Source organism: Xyrauchen texanus, chromosome 21, assembly GCF_025860055.1.
Source record: "Xyrauchen texanus isolate HMW12.3.18 chromosome 21, RBS_HiC_50CHRs, whole genome shotgun sequence".
Taxonomy (NCBI): Eukaryota; Metazoa; Chordata; class Actinopteri; order Cypriniformes; family Catostomidae; genus Xyrauchen; species Xyrauchen texanus.
The window spans coordinates 27,199,061-27,219,019 of NC_068296.1; the positions used below are offsets into that span (position 1 = coordinate 27,199,061).

Here is a 19,959-nt window from a genome sequence, read left to right on the forward strand (position 1 = left end):
CCACATTGTTTGATCTTTTGTGTAGGCCTATATACAGAGCCACTGTAGATACACTTAAATAGATTCATGTAGACCAAATATGCATGCTGGATATCCTACAGGAGTTTGTTGGGGTCACAGTGATGTCAAACAACTAAGCCTGTGGGTTGCTGGATGTATTCGCTGTATTTATCTTTCAGCTCATTTTGAGTTTGAACACAGTGTTCCTCTCTGTTGCACAGCGTTCTCCTCACTGTTTCTCACTTGTTTACACTTGTGTTTGTGTTTCCTGTTTACAAGAGATTTGCTGCCTCATCTTCCCAGATCTGATATTGAGCTCTGAGCTAAAATGGCACAGACAAATTTATAGTGGCATAAAACTTTATGGAATAAAGTTTTACGCTTGCGAACATACAAAACTGTCTGCACATACAGTATGCCAAATTTGACACATTTTTTTAAAAAGTGCTGGGAGAGATATAGGAGATATAACTATTTATCACTCAAATGTACACACACACACACACACACACACACACATTTATGAGCAGAGATGAATGACTCCATGCTCAGGCCACTCCTATTCAACCATGCCAGTGACAGTGAATGTGAATTAAATGTGACAGTCCTGCTACTTCCAGTAGGAAGATGGACTCTGGTTGTTGGACCCTACATGCTAGTGTAACTGACTAGACACTGCTTGTCTTTGCCAGTCTTAACTTGACATACACAGCATAACACACACAGTATTCTTTTTTTTTTTGGATGGATGGAAACAATAATGTGTAGACCAAAACCTCATGCAAACGAAGCTACAGCCAGTTTGGCCTACAGCTACCACATTGGGCAGTGTGAGGTGTCTCCCTAAGGGCAATTAAAATGCATAGTCATTTAGCAGCAACAAGGTACCCCCCTGTGTGCCTGTTGACATTCCAGAGGTCTCTTAGAAGGTGGTTCATTATTCTTGGTGTGCATTTGCTGACATTTTTGAGGCATCACTGGTCCAGTTCATTACTCTCTGTGTATTTACTGACATTGGGGAGCACTGCCAAGTTGCATTCATTATTCCTCACTAGAAAATATCACACTAAGGTCTGCATGAAGACCAGTAAGACCTCCAGCAATGTAGACACATTTTAGGCAAAGGGGGTTTGATAAAACATGTGTACATATGTTTGGTGTTTGCTTACATCCTGGCATGAAGTCACAGACAAAGATGCACAGAAGTAAAATGTGCCCGACTAAACCAAAAAGAGCTAAGAAATGAATCAGAAAATGATTACAGATGGAATTACTTATGAATCACTCTATTTCCAGTAACTTGGTTTGGTAAAAACATCTGCCAAGAGCATAATTTCAAATAAAGAGTGTTTGAGAATATACAGACCATCAGTTTGAGTTTCCACCACAGTCACTGTGTCAACATTTTGTACACACTCACCCTATTTTCCTCCTCTCTGAGGTCTGGCATGGTGCTGATGCACAGACTGACCACCGTCACCGCCACCATCAACACAGACAAACAGGCGAAAAACTTTCCCGGCAAGCCCGACTGAGGGTTCTCCACCATGTCCCTCAGACGGTTCATGAACTTGCGGTAACCTGTCTCCTCGGGAGGAGGGTGCAGCTGCATACTGTGTTGACGTCGCTCCTCCTCCCGTCGCTCGAGCTCCGCAACCTCGTCGATGCGTGTGTACATCTTGCGCTTGCAGCAACGCTCCATGTACGTCATCTCCACGCCCCAATAGTTCAGCTCATCGTGCAGCGAAAGCACACACATCTCCCGTAACATACGAAGCTTTCCCGCCGCTAGGAAGTTTAAGATAACGCGAAACGCACTGGGGCTACGGTCAAAGAAGAACTCGCGACGTGCCTCATCGTAGTCGTCACAAACACAGGCGATTTCATCAGGGCTGCTGCAGGGTCTCAGACGTCCTAAGCGTGTCAAAGGGAACTGCTCCAGGGTGCTCCAGGGGAAGGTGTAACGGTTGCCCCCCACGTTGATGAGGGCCTGCAGGCCATGGTCCACCAATAGCAGATCTTCTGGTCGGCGAATGAACTGGGCGCGCTGATAGTACACACCTTTGATGGTTTCTGTTTCTGGGATCTCGGTAAAGATGTGGTCCAAGCTGCTTTCATCACTGACCGAGAGGTTGCTGAAGTCATGGTTGGCGTTGCTAATGATTGGCATGGTGGCATTGAAAAAAGTTGACAGAGGGGAAGGTTTAGATTCAGTTCAACTCAGAATGTGTTAGCTTGTTACCTGGGTGCAGGGCATTGAGGTGTTTATCCGAAGAACACCAAGGTGGATCCCATAGGATCTCATGCACAATTCAGCGAAGAGCCAAACAGCCCACATTATTTATACACTGTTGGAGACAACAAAAATCAACAAGGTCAAACACTTGCATTGACTTTGCATTTGTACAATAACCAGCACTATGTTGAAATTACATTAACATTTTATTCTTCACAGGTAATATCCATATTTACAGCAATGCTCCTCCTAATTTCAATAAAGCAGGATGTTATCTTTTGACACAGATTGAGTTAACCCTCAACAGTCTCTGGAGGTAGGGCATATTAGCAAAAACCTCCAGACCTCCTTCAACTCTTTACAGACATTGAATAATTTGCTGTTGTCAAGGTGTTTCATTATGTTGGGAAAGGGTGGGAGAGAGTGAGATTGACAAAAGTATTTATTAATAGAAGCGTATTCCCGTCGGGAGAGAGGCTTGCTTTACTGTGTGGAAAGTTAATTGAGGGAAGTGTGTTGAGCAGCCCAGTGGCTCTATCAGGAAAAATCTCCCCAGTACAGCCTGATGAGCAGAAAGTGAGTGGAGCAAGATTTTTCATAGTCATGCATATGCAAGTGGTAAAATGGATGTTAATAATGTTGCTAATGCTAATGATTTGCATAATGGTATTATAGAAAAAACTACTATTTGTTTCTTTTATTAAACTGTAATATGTACCCCCTTCCCCCCATTATTAATTGTTTCTTTGTTTATTACAGCAATTATTTGCTCAGTTCAGTTTTTTGTATGTGCTTTCTACAAAAAATGTTGTTGACTAAATCATTTAAACTGTGTCTAAAAATGTATCAAATTTAAACTTTTACAACAGCAGACTAAATACAGCAAAAGTCAAGGGTGATTTATGGTGCCTTAAAAAAAGCTTTTTTTTTTTTTTTAAGTCACTGCACTTGTGACTATGCTTCTGAATTATATGATACATTTTACATTATTAAAACATTATTGATTAGACTAGATTCAGGTTTCGAAAGCACAAAAAGCCATTACATAAAAGCTCAATCAAAAAGCTTTCCCAACAGACCAAAAGAAAAAGTTAATACATGTAATAAATACAAAAATAATTAAAATAATTAGCCTGTTTATTAAAGCTTATTCATCACAATATAAGGCATCAATATAAAAAGTCCAACTCACTCCTCAACACAACTCCTCCACTGTAACCGGTCCTCACTTTCTTCATCAGAAACATATTCTCTCCATAGTGCTGCATATCCGTTGAGATGAACTCACTTAAATATTTATTTAACGGTTCTTGACGCTGAAGTCAGAGGCGGGAAATTTGTCAAGGCGCGAATATTCTGCGCTGACACATCATCACTGTCCGAGTCAGTATCACTGCATAGACCCGCGCGAGTGAGTGTGTGTGTGTGTGTGTGAGAGAGAGAGAGAGAGAGAGAGAGAGAGAGAGAGAGAGAGAGAGAGAGAGAGAGAGAGAGAGAGAGAGAGAGAGTGCAGTTAGCGCGTTCTGAGAGATGCAAGGTAGGCTAAGTTTAAAGCGAAATCAAAATAAGCGTATATCTAGTAACGGATACTAGACCAACCCCTATTTCGTGGTGACGTTTTCAATCTATTTCTAATTAACAAGTGAATACGAAGCAGAATAGTCTGCATATGCAATAGGACTTTTGTTAACATGCCTCGTGAATTTTTTAAACTGCTGATATCATGATCTCTTTTATTGACCCTGCACATGGTACAAGCACCTCGGGACAGTCCAATTAGTTTGATTGAGAGTGCAACAACAAACAGCATTTGTATACAAGCTGTTTACCTGGCAGCAATATTTGTAAGTCTAAAGCTTAAAAACAGACATGTTCAAAGTGTGCATATACTCATTAGGTTGCACCTTCCTGGGGAAATGGTAAAATAGCTAAACTGTTGGCACAGTTCCTGGTGGTATATGGTAATACACCAGTGGGAAGTGAGACAGCTGGCGTTGTGCATTTCCACTCTCCATCACTTTATTTCGAAGGTGTTCTGCACATACAAAACCCAAGAAGGATTACAAAAATATGGGCTACACCTCTTTATTTATCTCTGTCTTCCTTAAAGGAATATTCCAGGCTCAGTACCAATTAAGCTCAATCAACAGCATTTGTGGCATAATATTGACTATCTCAAAAAATTATTTTGATGTGTCCCTTTAAAAAAAGCACAAATTGAGGTTAGTGAGGTACTTACAATGGATGTCAATGGGGACAATTTTTGGAGTGTTTAAAGGCAGAAATGTGACGCTTATAATTCTATTAATAAACTTACATCATGAACTCTTCTGTTAAATGTTGTGTATTATTTGAGCTGTTAAGTTGTTTAAATCATCTTTTTGTGGGATTACAGGTTTTACAGCGTTACGTAATCTTGGCAACAAATACAATTTTAAAATTGTCAGCCACACACATACATAAAGAAGTCCTGACTTTTAATGCATTTTCAAATGTTTTGTAGATGATTTAAGCAGTAACAATTTACAATAAGATTCCATTTGTTAATATTAGTTAACAACATTAGTTAACATGAACTAAAAATGCATAACACTTTAACAACATTTATTATTCTTGGTTAATGGTAATTTCAATATATATTAATACAATTTAAAAATAAAAAGTTGTATATGTTAACATTAGTTAATGCACTACAAACTAAATTGAACTAACAATGAACTGAATTAAATTGTATTTTTATTAACTAACATTAACAAAGTTTAAAGGAATATTCCAGGTTCAATACAAGTTAAGCTCAATCTACAGCATTTGTGGCATAATGTTGATTAACACAAAGAGTAACATCGACTCATCTCTCCTTTTCTTTAAAAAAAGCAAAAATCTGGGTCCCAGTGAGAATCTTCAATTAAAGTAAATGGGGCCAATCCATAAACAATAAAATAATAACTGTTTCAAAAGTAAAGCCACAAGATGTGGTGGTGGGGTAATGGGCTAAAGCACATAACTGCTAATCAGAAGGTCACTGTTTTGATCCCCATAGCCACCACCATTGTGTCCTTGAGCAAGGCACTTAACTCCAGGTTGCTCCGGGGGGATTGTCCCTGTAATAAGTGCACTGTAAGTCGCTTTGTATATCACTATGAAGATGTAATGTCAACAAACCCTAAAACGTCTGTAAAAATTATGGTTTAAACAACTTTACAGCTCAGATAATACATGAGTTTTGTAAGTGCTTTTAAAAAATTATATAAATTATATATTATATTATAAATTATTTAATATATATTTATAAAATTCTGTCTTTAAACCCTCCAAAAATTGGCCCCATCCACTTCCATCGTAAGTGCCCCACTGTAACCTCGATTTTTGCTTTTCTGAAAGAAAAGTAGGGACAGTTCAAAATAATTTTTTGACATATCAATTGAGCTTAAATTGTATGGAACCCAGAATATTCCTTTAAAAAATGCTGTAAAAAATATATTGTTCATTGTTAGTTCATGATACCTAATGCATTAACTAATGTTAACGAATGGAACCTTATTGTAATGTGTTACCATTTAAGCACATTGTATAAACTTGACAAACAAACAAACACACACACACACAAAACACACACTCACACACACACACATTGATGGTCTTATTAGGGATGCTGTGGAGTGATAATGCTACAAAATTTGATAGAGAAACTGAATATTTGAGAGTAAGACAGAGGGAAAAAGGACAGGAAACAGTCCGAGGATTAAACTGTAATCCCCAGCGACAGAGAGACGAGATCAGCCTGACTGATGGGTGTATTGAGTTGGGGGATGCGAGCTGCTCCAGGAGCTGGTGGGCAGTTGTGTGTCCCACTGACATTTGTTTGATCCACTGCACGTTCTGATCAACCTAATTGCTCTTCAAGCAGATGTGTGAATAGATAGTAGATTACTGCCAAACGACGGCCTGCTGGGAAAACGAGATGGAGCAAAGAAGAGTAAGTGAATGATAGAGGGATTTCATAAAAGGTGCGAGCCGGCAAGACTTTCTCACTCTAAACTCAATCCTGATAATAAGGGTTTGATTAATTCCCTCTCCTGCTGACTGAGTTGATATAATCAAAGACGTGATTTGCATTGTGCTTTGAGCACCACGACTTGGTGAGTAGGAGCACGTGAAGGAAGGCAGTGCTAGTTTGTATGTCACCAGGTTCTGCTTTGTCATCTTGGCAGCGATCCTAATCCATGCTGATTTACATAACATTCAAATTTGTAATCAAATCCAGCAGCTAGCCAAGGAATGCAGGTTAAATTAGTTTTCTCTGGGGGGACTGCGGATGTCTGTCAAGTGGAATTTGGACCTGTGTTTGTGCTGGAGATTTTGAAGAATGAGATAGGTCTATGCAGTCTGAAGCATTCAGTGGTGTTCTGTATTAAACATTAATGCTGGAAGCAGGGATGCATTGGACCTACCCCTTTATGCAGACATCAAACCTCCCTTTGAGCTTAAATTGGAATTTGAGAACAGCCAGGAACGTAGAACTCCCTCACTGTCACACACACCTCTCTTGTTCTCTGAGGGTGCATAAGTTAGCAGGAAAAAGCAAATAGCAGACCGGATATCCCCATACAGGGTGGACAAAAATAGCATCGTCTTCATCATCTGCATGGAGTGAAGCACTTCTGAGCCTTTCCTGTGCCAAATTTGCCCTGTCAGCATTTTGAACGAATCTTATGTTTTGTAGGATGAATCCATCAGCATATCAATTAACTTTCACATGTAATTCTAGAAGCATCCACTTCTTTGAACCACAGCATTGTTGGTTGACAAGGACACATGACATTTCCATAACTGCAGCCAGCAGTGAAACTAACAAGGGACCATCCGCCCCACCATTAGGGACTCACTATGGTCTCTGCTGTGCATGTGTGCAGTGTTTTATTTCCACATTAATTGAGTCTATTTACATCAGCAGCCCTTACCCTGGTGCTCGGATTACCTGTAATGACACCTGAATAAGAATTTGAGAGCTCAACACGATCACCTCACTTCCCTGATCTCTGATCACAGACGCTATGGCTCAATTTCTTTGCCTATGAGATTCAGGCTTTGAAAGCACAAAAAGACATTACATAAAAGTATCCTTAAACTTTGTAAAGGTGTCATTCGATTGAATGAAAGATTATTTATCACCGTCTCCTCTTCTCCCTAGTCTCCACCTGTTACAGTCAACATGAAACCCATTGATCACGTAATTCTGACGTATTTTTGAGTGAAGCAAGATTCAACAAAACCAAAAAGTAAAATGGGACTTGATTTTATCCATCCGGATAATTGAATACTGGGCATTCAGTATCAGAACGGAGCCAGACCTGAAAGTAAGATGACAGTCGGTTATGGAGAACTGCTCCACTGGAATGCCACCGGCACCCACTTTTTAAGAGGGTTTTTTTAACAGGGATGTTGAGGCCAAGTTCACTGTAGCACATTTTAACGTATCTCAAACCTAATATATTGTTATTTGTTGTTATTGCATATATATATATATATATATATATATATATATATATATATATATATTACTATTATTATTATTATTTTTAAATAGAATGCACTGATGAATCATGCACACATTCATTAAGACCATGAATGTGTATTAATTAGGGCTGTCAATGAATAAAACATTTTAATCAAATTAATTGCATGATGTGCCAATTAATTAATCCAATTTATCACAACTAATCACATACACAGTATATAAATATTTATTGAGAAAGGCATATCATTTAGTATTAAATAACAAAAATACTTATAAATATAATATGTAATATAATAAAAATTATCATTCTGATCATTCAAAACAATTACTAGTGGCGTCTCTACATTAGGTGCAGGTGGGGCTACTTCCCACTGGATGTGGTGCTGCAAAATGTGTGGCATAATCATTCATTTATTTTAAGAAATAATATATTTTCCGCATCATAAACTAGTTTTATGTCCATTATACATGACAATATATTCTTTTGAAAAATACTATACTTGTAAGGTCTGTGGCATTAAGGTCTAAAGCCATTTAATAGTTCTCATTTGCTCTGTGTAGGGCAAGGCTGTCGTTTGCCCCTTAGCCAATCAAAAGCTTTGATTATGTGTATGTCAAGCTGATATGGTCTTCGGAATATAACACTCTTGAACTTCATTGGTAAGTTTTAAAAGCTAAATTCATGGTAATGTATTGCTGGTTGGATTAGTTAAAAGTGCATCACTCATCATTTCAAAGAAGTGGTTTGTATTACATTACATTACATTAACTGCAAAATATTGAGTCTTTTATTTTTATTATTTTTGAAATGCTGTTAATGTGATATGCCCATAATTTACTTTAAACAAGTGTTACTTATTTATAATTTTTTTTGCTGGTTATTGTGCATACATACATGCACAAGTTCACACAACGTTTTCAGTGTGCCTGATACAGGCGCAGACTGGCCATTGGGAGAACCGGGCCATTTCCCGTTGGGCCGGCCGTAAAATGGGGCCGCCGCGTTATGCAGAATGCACCACAAAACGGCGCTGCGATATACAGAAGGGGGCAGCGATATGCAGAAAAGGACAACAACCCTTTTGCCTTTTTAAATCCCTGGCCAAATTTTCTCCCCAGTCTGTTTGCTATTATCATGCGTTAAAACACTGACATAATAATTGATGTATTCAGTCATGAAATCAGAGACCCTTTTCCATGAAATCTGAACACAAATGTTCACAAATGGGAATAAACAGGGCACACAGACACAGCAGGAGTGTGTGTAAAAGACAGTGAAGTAAAAACTGATGCAATACAGTAGGTTAAAATTATTTTCTTATTTCTTTTTTATCTATCAAAATGACAGACAGGATTTGGAAATATCCGTCAATGTTTAAAAAATCGGTAAACGATAAATTACATAATATTGTGGCAGCAGACAAATAAAGCATTTATACAATAAAAGGTGGCTTAAGCAGTCAAAATACAGTTTGTTTTATTTCCATATCATTAATCTTAACCCTATTATTGGATATTGCTGCCTTCATCTGCTATCGGGATTATTGTAAATACTGTATGAGTTTCCCCACTTGGAAGTTGGGAGGAGACTTCTCTTATTGATTTGTCGAGGCATGTTGCCTGTACAGGAGTTCTGCTGACTGCCAACTACTGCTACAGATTTGCAAAAACATCAAGGTGGTACAACAAACTTGAATTGCATGATTCATTTTCTGAACATGTTATTATACATACAATTAATCCCATTAAATTAACCTGTTAAATAGACAGTCATAGTATTTTGATTTCATGTTAACTTTAAGAGCATTGAAAGACTCAAACCATAGCCTATTCCTGTTTCCCAAATACCCAAACATGTCAATATGCTACAGACAAGTGAAGAACAGACCAAAACAGGACATGGAGACAACAGCTCACAGCAAAATACACAGCACATGAAGGCTCCTATTTTTCTGTTGCAACTCAACTCACCCAGCGGCTATATGGCAGCAAGTGAGTGGACTGAGGTCCATTTAATCCTTGGAGAGATATGTCAGCCATACTAGCCCACACACATACATGCACACAGACAGTCTTTCAAATTGAATCAAAATCCCTGCAAGGAGTCATTAAAACATTACAAAGAATCCTAGCTTTCAAACAAAGTTTCTCCCACACCAAGCTTCCATCGACTTATCATAACAAAACACCCAATAGGCTGAATCAATCAGGCTCTTTCCTTCACACTTCTCTACGCTCCTGGGCAAGTAAAGGAGAGAAAAAGTGTTTTAAGAGTTTTTAATAATTAAAAGCCACCAGGAATTATCTATTTTCATTTTAGGGCAGCACTAACTCTGTTGAGCAAACATGCTGGGCTGTTACATTGCCTGGTCCAATTAATCATTAAACTGCAACAGAATTCAATATTCTTGTCAGGAATTATTTGCTAGCTACACTTAGTTAATAGAGCTCTTTCTTATTCTGCCCTCTGACGCACTGCGTACAGCAGGAATATTGACAGTACATTAGCACACTAGAGCATCAAACATGAAGAAAAAAAGCTGTTGTTCCACCAGAGTAAGTCAAATATTTCACCAGCAAGTCAAGCAGTGCTGATTGATGTTTTAAATTAGTTTGTTCCTAGAAAGACAGAATGATATTTAAAGTGTTCACCGAAAAATGAAACTTCTGTCTTCATTCACACAAAACTGTTGTTCCAAACCCACCTGACATTCTTTGTTCCGTGGAACACAAAATGAAAAGTTTAGCAGAATGTTCACACTCTTCTTTTCCACAGAGTGAAAGCATACACCATGGGCTGTCAACCTCCAAAAATAAAATAAATTAATATATAAATAAACTATTTTGCTATTTACCAAGTCTTCTGAAGATGTACAATATGTACATCCCCTGACAGACCAAAATATAAGACATGATTCGCAGAAAATCTCTTCCCATACACTGTAGCTCTTAAATCTCAGGACCACATACAATGTATTCAGTAGGGCTTGGCAAAAAAAATTATTTTGATTAATTAATATCTATTTGATATTGATTCTCAAAAGCTATGGATCGATCTTTTAAACTGCGCGCAACCCTCTACTACAATAAGAGGAAATCACTCGCATTTGCAACAAAATTTTGTGCTGTGTCTAAAAACACTGTGTCTTCACTTACAAGTGATTGTGATGTATAGTGGTGGAGTATTTAGCAGCAAGATCCTTTCACTGCTTGTTAAGAGTAAAAGTTGTTCCGTGTAATGTGTGTCCAAAGACGAGATCCACGCAACCTTTTTGCCATTGAATAATGTCTCTTTTAATATCTTTTCTGTTCTTTAAAATCAGTTGTTGATCATAAACTAAAAAATAAAGAAACATTAATTGTAATCAGGCATAGCACTGATGAGATAAAGCCATTTGAGTCTTGAGAAATGCAGAATTTCCTTAAAGAGACAGTACTGGTTTTCAGTTTTTGTTAAACAAATCAATGTAAATACCTGTATATAGTACAAATTATGCAATTAAACAATACAAATGTAACAAAATAGAATTTATACAATATAATATCATATTTATTTATTAAATACATTGATTTGTTCATTTTCAAAGAGTTAAAGTGTGGCCAAAATGATGAAATAAATATTTTCAAGTTGCATCTACAAGTACAATAGTTACTGTAGTTAGACAGCATTAGCTGCAAGAGAATTGATTTCACATGTAAGCAAATGGGACATTAGAACTGAAATATACCCATATGAATCGATATTGAACCGGAGTCAAATTTAGAGCTTGTGAATCTCAAACAAATCGAATCAGAAAATCTGTATCGATACCCAGCCCTAATATTCATACTCTGCATGAAGTGTAGTGCCATGCTTGACACTGACAATGTCGAACTTCATAGGTTCTTGAATGTCATGTGACCAATCAGATGCAGAAAGTTTGAATATGCCCATGGTCACAGCATCAACATTATGCTAAAAATACACCAGAGAAAGAAAGTCATATGGGTTTGGTACAAGATGAGAGTGAGTAAATGATGCCAGAATTTTCTGTAACACTTTACAGTGAGGTTCAACTTGTTAACATTAGTTAATGCATTAGGTATCATGAACTAACAATTAACAATATATTTATTCAGCCTTTATTAATCTTGGTTGATGTTATTTGATAAAAAAACAAATTGTTCATTGAAAGTTCATGTCAGTTAATATTGCATTAATTAAATAAGATATTATTAAATGTTGAAATTAACAAATGCTGTGAAAGTGTTTTTCATTTTAACAAATTTAACCGTATTGAAAAGTGTTACTGACTGTTTATTTTTGGGTAAAATATCCCTTTAAAAACAAAACACATTTGTTCAGTAATTCTTTATGAACATAGAGCTGCCTATCAAATAATGGATAGATGAATCCTTTGTGGTCATTTGTTACCAGTGCATACAGTCTACATTGAATGCCAAAGGAGTGCCATAGCACTCCTTGGAAGTAGAAACGTTCAAGGCAAAAAGATGAAGGATAATGAATGGCCTCTAAAGTACAAATCAAAGCATCAGACCTCATTTAAGAAACATGTGTCAATTGCTCAGCCTGAATCATGTTCTCTTGTGAATGCAGCATATAATACAGCCCTCAGTGATCAGAGAGGAGGAAAGAGGAATGTCCAGCCTAATTACATATAGAAAAGATCAGTGGCCCAAAGGCCTGCCTGCTGTGAGAAGCCTGCTGAATATGGAACAGCTGCCTCTGACCAGAAACATAATGGAATCTGATGGAATGAATTCCCTGTATTACATACTTCAAAAAACACTTATGACAACACAGTGAGTTATTATGCAACAACCAAATATGAATGTATACCAGAGTGAAATCCACTGTCATCCACTGTATCTTAAACCCTAAAACAAGCAAGAGTGGCAAATGATTATCAAAAAAACATGTCATGTCACTTTGTATATCATTTGGACTTCAGTAAAACATATCCAAAGAAATGTTTTATATGTTTTGGATTTTATGAGTTGTATCTCCCAAAATACGTTGCCCAATTAATGTACAAAAAAGTAAATGTCATAATTTCTGTTTTATTTGATGCAAAAAAAATAATGAGTTTCTAAATGCCCCTCTTATTTTAGAACATATCATGGATGTGTGTGTGTGTGTGTTTGAGAGAGAGAGAGAAATCTGAGAAAAGTTTAGCTTTAAGGTTGCATGTATGACATTTGTAAGTGTAATATATGAGTACGTGTAATATTGTGGATTAACCCTTTTTCTTCACTTAATCTGGCAACGTATCTCAGGGGATGCAAACACTTTAAAATGTGCTAAATAACAGCATGATAAACATATGACTTAATTTTCTTCAGCATCTTAAAACAATGTTCACAATTAATGTTAGCAGTTTTTTTTTACGTTTTTTTTTCTGAAGAAAAGAAAGATTAATATATAATTTATTATCACAAAGTCAGCATGTCATGCACCTTGGGCAGCCATGTTGGATTTAGGTCAGGCTGACTTAACGTTCAAAGAAAAATGTAACCAAATCATGTGACCCAAATACACAAAACAGACCCAACTCTGATAAATGATAACAAGATTGGGTGAGAAACTCTTTCTCATACCCCCTATAAAATCTAAAGAGCATGTATCTTGTGGTGCACATTGACTGTTTTAGGGTTAAAACTGTCCTCGTTAAAAGATTCAGTGACTGGTTTAATTACAGAATTGCCAGTTGGGTATTCTCTCATTAAAAATAACAGAGATAGTTCACCCAAATATGAAAACCTCCAAATGTGTCAAAACCTTATGATTTTTTTTTCATAGTGGAACACACATTGAGATGTTTGGCAAAATTTTAGTCTCAGTCACTATTCACTTTAATTTTAGAGTGAATGGTGACTGAGCTTAACATTCTGCCAAGCATTTCAAAGCTTCTCAGCTATAATTGGCTGATATAATATAGCATAGTTGTAGTGAAACGTGTTTAGGATGAAAATGAATGGTAGACTAATGTTCTTTTTTGAGGAACGCTCTGGGGCCATGCGGCTAGATTAGAATGCTGATACAGACACACACACACACCTCCGGATGTGGTGGTGTGGGTACCCTGTGCCGCACTCGGCAAGATGCTACCTCAGGCGGCTGCCCATGTCACCCATGCCTAAATCCGCCCCTCAAGATCGGACAGTCTTTCTGTTCTCCTTTCATCATGGGCCGGTCTCTTCTCCTGTGCCTTTACTCTTACACACACATAAACACACACACACTTGTTAATACTCAAAAAGATTACCACACAAACACACAAACGCCTTTCTAATTCCCATACTACTCAAACTGAAGCCACAAATGATTTTGTATCTTACTGAGTGGAATACAGAATAGAAGGCTGCATACTGAATAATACAAAAGTAGAGTGAACTTTTAAAGATATAAAAAAAGGTTTTGCCTTCATTCAGTTTTTATAATTTTTTTTTTTTGCAATATTCTAGAAAACTGTAGGCTTTCATTTTTTATATAAAGTAAGCACAATCAGTGTTAAAATTGAACTATACTTATCTACTTAGGAATTAAATATTTCAAGATGCATTGACAATTCTAATTTTGTTGACTCATGAGGACCATTGATACTCTGGAATCTGTTTATAACACTTTATCCCTTCCAGTAATTTTTTTTTAACTTATCTATCTTAAAAGGTGAAGTGTGCTATTTTGTCACTATACCAACACAAAATGGATTTGTGAAATCGCTAAATTGTCTATGCATATTATAAGCTAGGAGAGGAGAATGTATTTATTAAAGGGGTCATGACATGGGTTTTTTTTATTGTATTATTATGTTCCCTTAGGTGCAATTATAGTATTAATATATTTTTTTTTAAGAAAAACTTTTAAAATCTAGTGATTTATGACCTTTTCCCACCCTGTTTCTCATCCTCTGATTCAAACAGTCTGTTTTGGGGGCGTTTTCCATTTAAGACTTCAGTGTTAACGCCCAGTGTTATGATTGGCTAACGTCAGTGCCTATGTATCAATTATTGACGCCCCCAGCCAGAACAATATGCAAGTAAACTAAGTAAAAACACTGTTATTATTCATAATGAATGAAATTGCGCTTTAAAAAGTAGTTTAAAGTTTAAAATAGATTACTTACAGTTTGCGTCGTCGTTGTTCCCAGAATAGTCGGCACGGACTTATCTTTGAGTAACAGTTTTCTGGCAAAGCCAGCATCATATTGAGATTTGTTCTCAAAACAGTCATCCTTAAAATGTACAGAACAAACGCTTAAGTTAACACTGCCGTGACTGGGACGTCCGCAAAAAATAAACTGCATCCATTTTTCCCTGGCGTCTGGATCTTTCGGCAACTTATTCAGAGGTTTTGTTTGACCACAGCCAGGAACAGCACATCTGTGTGGCATCGTAATTTTCCTGTGCACAAGTAGTCTCTGTCAGAGCTCAGCTGTCCATCGACTGAACACTTGTGAGGTGCACAGCGATACTGAAATGAGCGTAGTTGTCTTGCGCTTAAAGCGTAGTTATCTTGTGCTGGAGCGGTCATATGCAAACGCTGGTACGTCACTTCTAACCGTCACGTCACTTCTAACCATGAATCCAGAACGAGCTGTATTTTGAGCTTGATTAAATAAATGATTCGTTTAGAATGGGGAGGACGTCTTAAAATATTAAACTTGCAGGACTTTTTAATGATACAAAGACCTCTTATATACCAAAAGATCAAGGCAAATTTGGTTTCTCATGTCATGACCCCTTTAAATATATCCAAAAAACTACACACTTCAACTTTAAATTAACAGACTGATCTCGCAGGGGAATTGGAAACAGTAGGTTGACTTTATGTTAGCTAAAATCTGTCTGTGCTTACCAAAATTGGAAACACTGCCCCCAGTGGCCAAAGCGGTAAGTGTTGCAAGTGTTGGTAAGAGCGTGAGCTCCATTTTCCGGTGAAATATCCACTGAGGGGTGCAAAAAGCCAGTTGTAAAGTGAGATGTTTTCAACTGTACATAAAGTTATAGATTTAAAAGGAATGCATATTTTATAAACTTAAAATAAATTTGGTTAAAAGAACAACATTTCAATGCAGACCAAGACAAGAGAAAGATACTTTTGATTGTTTTATCGCACTGGAGAACACTATCTGTTGATAACTGTTTCACTTCAAGCACTACAGTGTACACATAAAGAAAGCTGAAGGTTGGGTGAGATGCATTATTGAATTAAATCCTGTCTCAGCAAATAAATATCAAGGCTCTGAGGCTACATTGCAATGATAGCAACTTACTCATGTTTCCCATTAGATGTGATGCCAGTATCATTACCACGTAGATGCTTCAACTGTGTTATTACATCAAAACGATGTAGACACCCATGACAGAGCCTGTGCTCTGTGATTTGTTCTTTAGCTCCAGTTTTTGTGTGGCCATGCATAGAAACTGTTCTAGTAGTAGAACACAAATGGAAAATAACTTAAATGAAACCAATGCAATGGGTCTCAAAGGCCAGAAATGGAGAGCTTTTTTTCTAATCCACTGCTGATATGGTTACAGTGCATGCGCCTACTCCCTCAACATAATTACCACTATCGAATGTAAAGCTTGCCCATTTTAATGCCATGGCAGGGAAAGCCTGTAATGCATAGACAGAAATGAGTGAGGTACATGTGTAGAAATTTATATTAACCCATAGAAATTGAGGAATGTACGCATCGATACATATGGTTGGTCATGGAAAATCACACACATGATCAGCTGTTGTCATTAAGGTGTCCAAAAGGAAAAGCTTGGAAATGTAAGAAAAAATGAAGAGAGAAAATGAAAGGCAGACATGGAGGGCTATTAATGAGATGTCTCATTTAAAAGTTCATTGCTTATTTTCTTCCCTCTATTTCTTCTAGCTGGACTTTAATCACTTCATTGATATTCTCAAAACAAGCAAACATAACCAAGAAATATTAAGAAATAAGGTTTATGAAAACAGGTAATTATAATATCCTCTCTATATTATTATTTTTTAGCAGTTTTGCATGAACATAAATTCATATTTGTAGGTCAAATTATTTTTTTTTTTATAAAAAAATAAAACACAAAATTTAATAATTAAAAAAAAAACTTTTGAATTAATATTTAAGGTTCAAGTGAAGATAAATGGACAGAATTTGTGGCATTATGTTGAATACCACAAACAATATTGATGACTTGTCTCTTGTTTACTTGTTAAAAAGGCACTTGCAAAAGAAGTGAATGGGGCAAGTCCATAACCATTAAAATACATTTTGTTTCAAAAGTACAGCCACAAGATGTAAACATTATATGTGTTAACATGTGTTTGGTGATATAAAATCGATGACTAACCTTATCAGTGTAAGTTATATTTATAATATTACAACTTTGTTGCCATGACGATGCAATGCCAATAAACCCAGTAAGCAATTTTATCAAATTAAAATTATGTTAACATGTACATTGTTTTCATCTTTTTGCTAAACTTTTGAAACAGTGTGTATTTTAATGTTTATTGTGACACAAGTCCTTTATCCCTATGTATGTTCTTATAAGAACAGGCAGAAATCAGTATTGAAATAAAATACTCTTTTGGTTGCTTTGGCTGGTTATAACGGACCACCTGTCAGACTTAAAGGGAAAGTTCACGCAAAAATGAAAGTTCTCTCATCACCCTCATGCCATTTTAATTGTGTATGACTTTCTTTCTTTAGCTGAAAACAAAGCTTTTTAGAAGAATATTTCAGCTCTGTAGGTCCTCACAACTGAAGTGAATGGTGTCCAAACTTTTGAAGCTCCAAAAAGCAGTATCAAATTAATCCCTATGACTTAAGTGGTTAAATCCATGTCTTCTTAAATGGCATGATAAATGTGGGTAAGACACAGATACATATTTAAGTCATTTTTTACATCAAATTCTCCTCCCTGCCCAGTAGGTGGTTACACTATGCACAAAGAATGTGAAATGCCAAAAACAAAGTATATGACAGTGAATGTGGAGGTTGATAGAATACAAACTGACTTAAATATTTATCTGTTTCTCACTTACACCTATCATATCACTTCTGAAGACATGGATTTAATCACTGGAGTCTTATGGACTAATTTTATGCTGCCTTTAGGTACTTTTTCGAGCTTCTTTTGTCAGCAAAAGAAAGAAAGTCATACACATCTGGGATGGCATAAGGGTGAGTAAATGATGAGAGAATTTTCATTTTTGGGTGAACTATGCCTTTAAAAGAATATCAGATGCTTAGACGTGAGACATTGTCACTTGACACACTACAATAGTTACCACGAGTGTCCACAGCATTGTTCAGTCTCTATAATCTCAAACCTTTTAACATAGTCTCACAAAATTACAAAAAAATTTAATTTATATATCAACTAATCACATATGCTTCACAAGCACTCCTTCGGAACCTGGAAGTGTCTTCTTCCATATTACATAGCAGGCATTTAAACATTAATATCATTGTTATGTTTAGGGCAAGGTGTTTCACTTCAACAGTGGACTGTGGGGTGCACTCTTTTCTCTGTATCTTTTTCACATCCCACAGCTAATACAATTTAAATAAAGAGGAGAAACCTGAGGAAAGACACTGAAAGGTCACAATTTCAAAGGCTTTATGTTTGTGGTTCCATCAGTCTGGTCTTAGGTGTGCAGGAGCCTCTGAGCTTCACTGTAGGTCAGCTTGTGATAAATCACTGGGCTTGTTTAATGCGTTTTCAGTGTTCACTCTGTCTCGAGAGTAGGGTCATAGGCAGGTGAGAGGAAGTGGAGCAGAGAGGCTCTTCCAGGGAAGCACCAAATCCCATGATCAATTTCATGATGTGAGAATGGTCCTTGTGGTATTTTATTATCATCTTTCCTTATTTATATAAAAAGTCTGCCATTCCTTAGGTTCCAGTCTGTCATTACAATGTACAAAATAACTCTATAACTCATTGACAAAACACTTTAAAAAGGGCCATGAAGCATAATGTGGTGCCATTTTCCTGCCTTTGCCTCAATCTATCAGTAGTGAGGAAAAGGGAGAAAAGATAGGTAGGTATATATTATAGGTATACGCAGTTTTTAAAAAGTGTCCAAATACTTTTGGGGGCATGTAAGTCATGCTTATCATTTACTCAACCTCATGCCCTTTTTATGCTAAATCTCCACTGGAGTCGTATGGATTACTTTTATGCTGCCTTCATGTCCTTCTGCAGCTTCAAAGTTCTGGTCACAATTCACTTGCATTGTATGGACCTACAGAGCTGAAATATTCTTCTAAAAATCTTTGTTTTCAGCAGAAGAATTAAAGTCATATACATCTGTGATGGCATAAGGAGGAGTAAATTATATATTTTTGGGTGAACTATCCCTTTAACTATGGAGAACTTTCACTAAAATTTGACAACCAGAAATTGTCCCAATAGCTTTTTCCTTCACTTTAAACACTGTATCTATTGTTGTATCATTTCAAATCTAAGAGACTGCTTTTTGTGAACAGGTTTGCTTGAAAAGTGTGCTTATGCTAAATGTATTTTAAATAAGTACCACGTAGTTTGATTTATATACTATATATGTATATATATATATATATATATATATATATATATATATATATATATATATATATATATATATATTGCTAAGAGTTGATTTAATCATTTTTACTGTGGCTTTACCAGTAACTACCACTGTATAAATAGCTGTATAGATAGAGGCTAATCTTGGTTTACAGTATCAATGGCTATTTATCCTCTACAACGATGGCATTTAATACATTTGTCAAATTAAATAGAAATTAAATACAAACTTTTGTCCTTAACATTTCATATTAAATTATTATGTAATAACAGTTTTAAAAAAGTGATATTGTGACTATAGCTTGACAAATGTGGTTGCAGACATTGGTGTGCATTGTTAGTAATTTCTATGGAGTACATAACTCAATATCTAAACTGATTACGGTACATATTGTCATATAAATTAATGTTTTTTTAAGGCTAATGAAAATTATCTTTCCACTGTTAAAATGATCTTGCTTTCCATCTCATACTGTATATGTAATTCATACGTGCAAGTCAGCTGATTTACGCACACTGATGTGTGACCCCGGAGCCAGTAAAAGCAACGCTTTCTCTCTCCAGTCTACACAGACCATGTGATTCTCATTACCACGTCAGTAGTTACTTATCTTCTGCTTCCTTGACCAGTGCTTAA

General features: G+C 36.5%; 1 protein-coding gene across 3 annotated transcripts in view; it reads right to left on the reverse strand.

Moving 5' to 3' along the window:
- Nucleotides 1-19,959, reverse strand: part of LOC127661389 (potassium voltage-gated channel subfamily G member 4-like) — a 64,517-nt gene that overhangs the window by 34,908 nt on the left and 9,650 nt on the right. For 2 of the 3 annotated variants that reach the window (XM_052152053.1, XM_052152052.1), the window contains exon 2: nt 1,421-2,348. In XM_052152053.1, coding sequence (XP_052008013.1) covers nt 1,421-2,170 — 750 coding nt within the window. In that variant the 5' untranslated portion in view covers nt 2,171-2,348. Of the gene's footprint in view, nt 1-1,420; nt 2,349-3,428; nt 3,661-19,959 lie in introns of those variants that run through there. The other variant, XM_052152051.1, reaches the window with a different exon arrangement.